The sequence below is a fragment of the Hippoglossus stenolepis genome, chromosome 12 (assembly GCF_022539355.2).
Source record: "Hippoglossus stenolepis isolate QCI-W04-F060 chromosome 12, HSTE1.2, whole genome shotgun sequence".
Taxonomy (NCBI): domain Eukaryota; kingdom Metazoa; phylum Chordata; class Actinopteri; order Pleuronectiformes; family Pleuronectidae; genus Hippoglossus; species Hippoglossus stenolepis.
In genome coordinates, this window is record NC_061494.1 from 12600337 (window position 1) to 12607968 (window position 7632).

Sequence of the window (7632 nt, forward strand, 5' to 3'; positions counted from 1 at the left end):
TCCCTGTGACCTGTGAAGATTTATTTCTCCCATCCTGTTTTTCGGCCTGGATGTGCCATCTAGGAAACTATTGTATGGTGGAAGCACAAACTGTAGGAAGTCTCTCTCTCTCGCTCGCTCACTCAGTCTGTCTGAATAGGATTTATGATTCAACACGTACAGAGGAAGTTAGCTGCTCCGCCAGCTGAACAACTTCCCTCATGGAGAACAGCTCATTCTGAAGGATATGGGTGAAGTGGAAATACTGACGTTGTTCTCCCTCTCTTCTGGTTTATTACTGGGCCATTCTACTAATTGACCAGATATTCTTGTTAGGAGGACAATGCCGCCCTGATTTCAGCCCAGCGAGCGGCCTCTGCAAACTCAAAGACTCTCTGTTCTCTCCATCAGAACGTCTCTTGGCCTCCTGACCGCACTCACATGCCGTGGCTTCTGATATGAAAACAAGAGATTGAAAGAATGAAGGACACCATGTAGCTGCTGGGGATGTAGTATGTGCATGAACATGAATATGAACCCAGTTGTTTCACCCACAGGCTGTTTGTGTGTTTCACGAGTCTGGTGTCTGGGCCCCAGCTCTCAGTGAGGTGCTTTGTTAAGAATGAGGCTCTCTGCAGTTATTGATTCTTTCTTTAGCTTTGATGCTGCAGAGATACAGCCTCTTAAGCGAACAGTTATGTAGTGTACTTACAGGTCTGCGAACAAAGGACACAGGAATACAGAGTGTGTGGATTGTGTGTGTGTGTGTGTTATGGCATCACATACCTATTGATTTGTGACCTGTACAAAGGAGGATTGTGATAGAACAAAAGAAAACATATTTACCATCATACTCACCTTTGTATGATTTATGGAGCTTGTGTCTGACTCACTCACCCGATTAATATCATCAATGCACTTGGTTATTAAGGCACGAACGATACTGGTGTGCTGGCACATTACATGTGTTTTGGTGGCCCACGGTTAGAGCTCCCGTGGGTGATCTGATGCTCCTCTCTCATCACCATAATCACGCCGGCGCTCCTCCCCAGAGCTCCGTCTCCATGGTCACCACTCACACATGACAAAAACACACAATGAGGAGACTTGAACGTGACTGACACTTGCACCTGCACGAGCTCTAATGCCTCAGTCACATTTGCACAGATTTCCTCTGATGCCCGAATGAATGAAATGAAACAGTTGATCTAATTTATTGCCTCATGAATAATGGATGCTGCACTAACTGGATTGGATTGCTGGCCGTAAATGTCTCGCTGTTAAATCAATGCTGGATTTGCACAACAGATCGTCTGACTCCAAGCCACCCACGAGCACATGTAGGTACAAATTCTTTAATTTCATTTCATTTTATACATATGAATCTGAAACACATACAAATTTTATTTCGTACAAAGAGATCTTTTGTTTAGTAAAAAACACACACATCAGAAGAATTTTTGACAAAAACCTCTAATCTTATCTTCATATTTTGATACATTTAAATGCTCAAATGTCTTATTTTGGCTGATCAAACTATTTATTATGATACTTTCAGCTACATAAAAGTCAGCCATAGTGTAGCACCAGTCAGAATGGCCCCAATGCACAGGCTTCCTATCATGTGATATCAGTAAGGAGCTTATTGTGAGCACAGAGGGACGTTCAGTCAGTAATCATAGGTGCAGTGTCTGAGGTGGTGTCTGGCTCTGGCTCACAGCCGCCGTCCATCTCCTCCATCTCCCTCTCCACAGGCTCCTCCCTGCCCCTGAAGCTTATCAGCCTCCTCTCCTTCCTCCTCCTCCTCTCCCTGTCTGGGTCTCCGGTCGCTGCCGTCTGCTCCAGCTCCAGCATGGCGTGCACGCTCTCTCCTCTCTCCCCCACGCCGAGGCGGTGGTCCCTGCTTGCGATGGCCAGCTCCCCACCTCTCCTTCCTGTCACCGCGTGGAAGAAAGAGACGGTGCTGTCCGAGCCTGCTCTGTCAGTGGCGCAGACAGAGGTCAGGCCCTGGTCCTGTGGCCTTTTGTAGGACTTGGTTTTTGTTTTCTTGCTGAGTATGAAGTTGAAAAAAGCTGTCACCAGAAGCATGGTCCCTGGAATCAGAAGATATATTTCTATTTTCTATTGACTCTATATTTCTGTTGACTCTTAATTTAGGTATGTCAGAGTAAAAGCACAGTTGTAAATAAGAAAATGAATGATGAATGAATTCCATTTCTCTGTTTCAGTTACAGGGTCCTAGTATCATGCATATGGGATCATTACCATGATATATATTTTTTAAATCTGAATGACTGAATGGCTCTTTGTGATAAGCATAATATAATAATAATAATAATAACAGTGCAGTAAAACAGAGTTTGCATTTTACCTGGAATGATTGCATGCCACACCAACACAGGGTGCAAGAAGCAGACCACAGACATGATGGAGTAATAGAGGAACTTATGGAAGCCTCCTATGCGCGCCATCTTCCCCCACAACACAAACAGCTGCCAGTCTGGAGGACAGCTACAGAGATAAAGAGGAAGAAGAGGAGGAAGCAGACAGGCTGTCGGTCATGCACACAGCAAAAATATCTGCATGTCAAGACAAAAATCTTGGTGTTTTTTTTTCAGAACAAAAGCTAAATATATGAACATGAATAACATAATCCATGCTTAGAATTAAATATTTAAATCCTGGTTTGCACAAATAAATTACATTTATAATTATATGTAAATGGCCTGTATTTATATCGCTCTTTTCTAGATTTCATGGACACTCAAAGTGCTTTAGAGAACAGTTTAACCTATTCTCCATCAAGGATCACTCACACAGTCGTCACAACCATCAAGGCCAATTTGGGGTTCAGTATCTTGCCCAAGGACACATGGGCATGCGTATTTGAAGAGACTGGGATCGAACCGTTGACCTTCTGGTCAGTGGACGACCCGCTCCATCTCCTGAGCCACACCTGTCCACATGTGTTTTTCCCTCAGTGTATTTAAATGCTACAGTATCCATGCAAAACACAGACGTTGCAGTCGAGTGTCGTGTACTCACGGCAGGCACATGAACAGGAGCGTGTCCAGGAAATAGGCCATCTCAAAAACCATGATGGCCACCGATGACACTCTGGGAGGAGAAATAAGAGATGAAACTGATTCAGTCTCTGTGATAAAAATCAGTAAACTGTCTCTGAACTATGTAAACAACATCTAAATATGTATTCTGTGTATGTTATCATAGGGCTGTGGGTGAAGCTTCCATTTAAATGTTTTACAAAAGGGGCAAAATGTTTGTAGCAAAGGGAATCAAATACCCGATGACAAACACGAAGAGATATCATATTCATATGACGCAGAAGACTTAGCATTTAGCTGTGTCTTTGTTTTTTTTCTATTCCAAAAATACATGACTCCTTCTCTGTTTCATGTTGAAATAATCGGATAACCATCTAATCCAGTGAACCAGAAAAATGGCCCCAAACTACCCATTATCATGCCCTCGCTGAGTTGTCGTGTTTCTGTGTGTGTGTGTGTGTGTGTGTGTGTGTGTGTGTGTGTGTGTGTGTGTGTGCAGCATCTATCTGCATACGCACTGGCAGAACAAACAGTTGGGCATTCCTGTCTCGACTCATGGGATTTGCTTTCCTGGGGCTCTGTGGGAGTTTGGCTCGGATCCACAGAGATAATAAGAAGTAGCAGTGACGGAGCGCTCTCCTCTCTGCACTCTGCACCTTGCTCCATCCCTCTGACTCCTTACCAGCATCTCCTCGCAACTCACTGTACTGTATGAGTGATGATGAAGGCAAATACAGTGTTGTAGCTGTTTTCCAAAAGCCCTTGAGCTACGCATTCTTTGCCATATTAAGACCCAGAAGCCCTGTTTGTGCCACCAGTTTAGTCTCAAGTGGGTCACACTCAGGAATGCTTTGTTAGGTTTAAACTTGTGTAGTATATTACAACTATATTGCTGTAAGCACTTACAGTAGGTATATGCCGAGGCTATGGAATTCTCCTTGTTGTAGAGTCTCCACTCCCACAGCACACAACACTGAAAAAGAAACAAGTATGATTTTCGTTTTTCCAGACAATGACTTGGAGAACAGATTATGTCCAGCAGATGTCAGACTTACTTCATGATTTCCTCCTCAGCCACATGCAGGGTTGTTGTCATCTCAAACTTTTGGGAATACTGTTAACATTTCCCCCTGTGATGCAACTCTGTGTTGCTTTTATGGTTTCTAATTTGGTTTAGGTATCTTTGTCATAGTAGTCTCTATTGTATTCCTGCAACCATATTGTTGCCGTTATGTTTGAGGCAATAATTGAGAGTGAGTAATTTAAAGGCCTGGGTTACCCCTCACCGAGCAGTTGAGACTGGAGTTGACCTGATCTGACCTAACTTAAAGTGTAGCTTTACATTGTACTGAGCTGATGATGTGCATTACACAAAGATAAACCACATTTCTCTGGTTAATTGCTGCAATCGTTTCTGTCATGGTCACTGAACCTTTAGCTAATAGCTCACTCATGCTTGCAATTATGATATCTCTGCCTGCAGGAGAGGAACTTTTCTTTGAGTGGACACTTTCCACATCACAGATTTTCCGCCACTGAACCACAATCTCGATGTGATGTAAAAAACCACAAACCACTTCTTTGTGAAGTGGTCACTGGATGTCACAGTGTGTTGATAACCTGCCGCCAGATATATTGGGGTGATGAACAATGATACAGAGCAGCATTCCTTTTATTCTCCTACCTAAATTCATTGTAGGTAAGTGAAAACACACTTATTTTAAAAAGGGATGTTCAGCTGCACCAAGATCAACTCAGACAGAAAATTGTTCGGAAAATTGGGTTCCCAGGAAGCAGGACATGATGAATAAATTCAGCTGAAATCACATGTTTTTGTTTAAACCCATTACAACACCAGCATCTGCCCTTATCGTCAACAGCTCGGGAATCTCTTTGTCTTTCAAAGCAGACGTCTTCGACATCAATAACGCCAAATTACCCGCTGTGAATTTTCCAGGACTTTTCCCGTTGTATTCTCTCGTGTGTTCCCTTGGACATTCTTAAGGCATTTTACTAAGCAGCTGTCAGGAAAGATTCCACAAAATTTCCAGAGCAACCAACTTGGATTTTTACTTTCTCACATACAACCCCCCCGGTAAATTTCAGGAAAATGTCTGGAGTTCCGCGCACGCCTGAAAGCAGCTTTAATGTCTTTAACTCGTGACCGACTGCTGTGGGGGAATTTCTATGAAGGGATAAAGTTATTGGTTTAATTGAATCTATCTGTACTTCTGCTGCTGCCACATGATTAGCATTTTAAAGAAAACAATAACAACAACAACAACAACAACAATAATAATAATAACAATAATAATAATAATAATAATAATAATAATAACAACTTGGTTTTATTTGGTGCTATTCAAGCAACCCTATGCCGAAGTGGCGACATACATGCCAGCGTGGGAAATATGCTCTCTAATGTGTGTGTGGTCAATATAAAACTACCACCAACACCCAGTTAACATAGCTTAGTATAAAGGAGACAAACCACCGGCCTGGCTCTGTTCAAAAGTTACTTAATCGCGACCAGCAGCTCTAAAACTCAGTAATTTACATGTTATATCTTGACAGCGACTTTGTATTATTACAGGTGTTTATTTGACTATCTCAGTAACCTACCAACTCAGTCACCTTTGGAGAGATCCAGGCGAACTGTTTCCAGTCTTTATGCTAAGCTAAGATAACCAGATACAGATGTTTGTTCAACAGACAGATATGCAAGTGCTAACAACGCTCTCCAGCAAGAAACTCGAAATATTATTCCAATCCTTTATTTTGAAATCCGGAGCGTTGACAGTAAAACACAAATGGAATGATAGAAAATGAGATTTAAAAAAAACAAAGCTTTAGAAACTACAAAGAAAAGCCTTTTTTATTAACCAGTCTTTTGGCTGTGAGGTATAAAAGAGGTGAGCGTGGTTTAAGTGGTGATCGCCACTAAAACACATGGAAGCAATTTCTCTGGTCCGCTTACCAGAAACTCAGAGATAGAATTTGCACCAGAGGGAAATCAAGGGAATGTGGCTGAATGGCTTCTGGTAGTTTATAGAGTGTGAGAGGAATTAGCTGCATATATTAACGGCATAATTAGCTGCCTATACAGCGGCTGGATATGAACATATATGTGCTCCCTATGCGTGTTTGGAACACACACAGAGGCAGACGGGCAGACGTGCCATAAACATACATACATGCTCATATACAGAAAGCCCATGTATGTGTGAATGTATAACAGCGTGTGAACATATAACCCAGCTTGATTTTTGGTCAAATGTGAGGCGCATGTCTCTTTGCCAATATTCGATGTCTGCAGCTGTTTGAATTTAGGTGAAGGGGGGGAGCTAACCAGAGAGCTATTTCCCCCCATGATAATTTAATGTGGCTAAGAATTGGCGTGCAATCTGTCCCAGTGTGCACGAGGAAAGCAGCAGAGGACGGGCAATAATCGCAATAAGGTTGTGAGTGCTTTTATATATTTCCGAGATGGGTTGGGGGCAGGGGGGGGTCTTGGAGGTCAGTAACATTTCTTTTCAGGTTCATGTAACACAATCACCCCCCCACAGGAGAGCTTAGAAATGTCCCTGAAAAAGGGGACATGTTGGAGACTGAGGGGGAAAACTACTTTAGTGAGTCAGATATCAGCTTTTTAACAACATGTGGCAACACTAACAGCAGATACAACAGATAAGATATCACATTTTAATTGGATTTTAAGATCTATTTTATATTTTTACAAAATCTCTGTGTGATCACCTCATTGCAGAGCCCATCTTGAATCTATGGTGCATCTGCAAGTGTGAGAATTAGAGGATGCCCATGCAGAAACAATAATTCATAATTAATAATTAATCTTGTTATAAGTCCCGTGATTGTTTTTTTTTCTTCTTACCTGTTGCAGTTGAAACACCAAGGATCCTGCAGGCGACCTCCACTACAATCCACCACACGCTCTCCGAGTTCCCCATGACCTCGAACACTTTCCCTCGTCAGTGTTTAAGAATGCAACACTTCACACTTTTACGACACTATCTGAAATAGCAGCGACCTAGTAGCCACTAAAGTATCATTCTAGACACATAGTTGACTGTCGGCTGGATGGGTGGTTGGTGGCAATAAAGTCAGGTTATCCCTGAGTACCATAGTGCGCAGCCTGATGCACTGGACGAGTTTACCTCGGGAAGGTTTGTGACTCAATGCCCCTGTTGCTCCAATAAACTGCTAATTAGCCTCACACACACACACACACACGCACGCACGCGCACAATACGACTTTCAGCCTCTTTAGCATTCCACTGTGCATGTCAAGGTGAAATTGCTCAGCTCAGGGTCACTCTTGCATCATATGACATTAGTCATTCACGCTGGTTAAAAATTATCCATAAAACTAACTCATAAACACACAGGTTGGCGTACGTTGTTAGAATTAGTGGTAATTTGAATGCAGCCTTGAACTCTTTAACTGAGATCATTCACCTTGCTGCTGAACCAAACCCTTTTCTCCCCGCTCTTGTTTTCCTCTGTGTAATTTCTCGTTGTTGTGTGGGTTTTGGTGATTCAGTGTAATAAAACTGTGTCAGACACATTT

The 7632-nt window shown here is 42.5% G+C and overlaps 1 protein-coding gene across 1 annotated transcript; it reads right to left on the bottom strand.

Annotated features, from left to right (window-relative positions):
* Positions 1 to 1433: 1433 nt before the first annotated feature.
* On the bottom strand, positions 1434 to 7228 carry tmem72 (transmembrane protein 72). The gene is made up of 5 exons (XM_035172922.2): positions 6937 to 7228; positions 3951 to 4017; positions 3025 to 3096; positions 2351 to 2490; positions 1434 to 2072 (listed from the first exon to the last, which is right to left on the bottom strand). Exons 1-5 carry the CDS (start codon positions 7010 to 7012, stop codon positions 1645 to 1647), a joined length of 783 nt encoding a protein of 260 aa, XP_035028813.1. The 5' UTR covers positions 7013 to 7228; the 3' UTR covers positions 1434 to 1644.
* Positions 7229 to 7632: the final 404 nt, after the last annotated feature.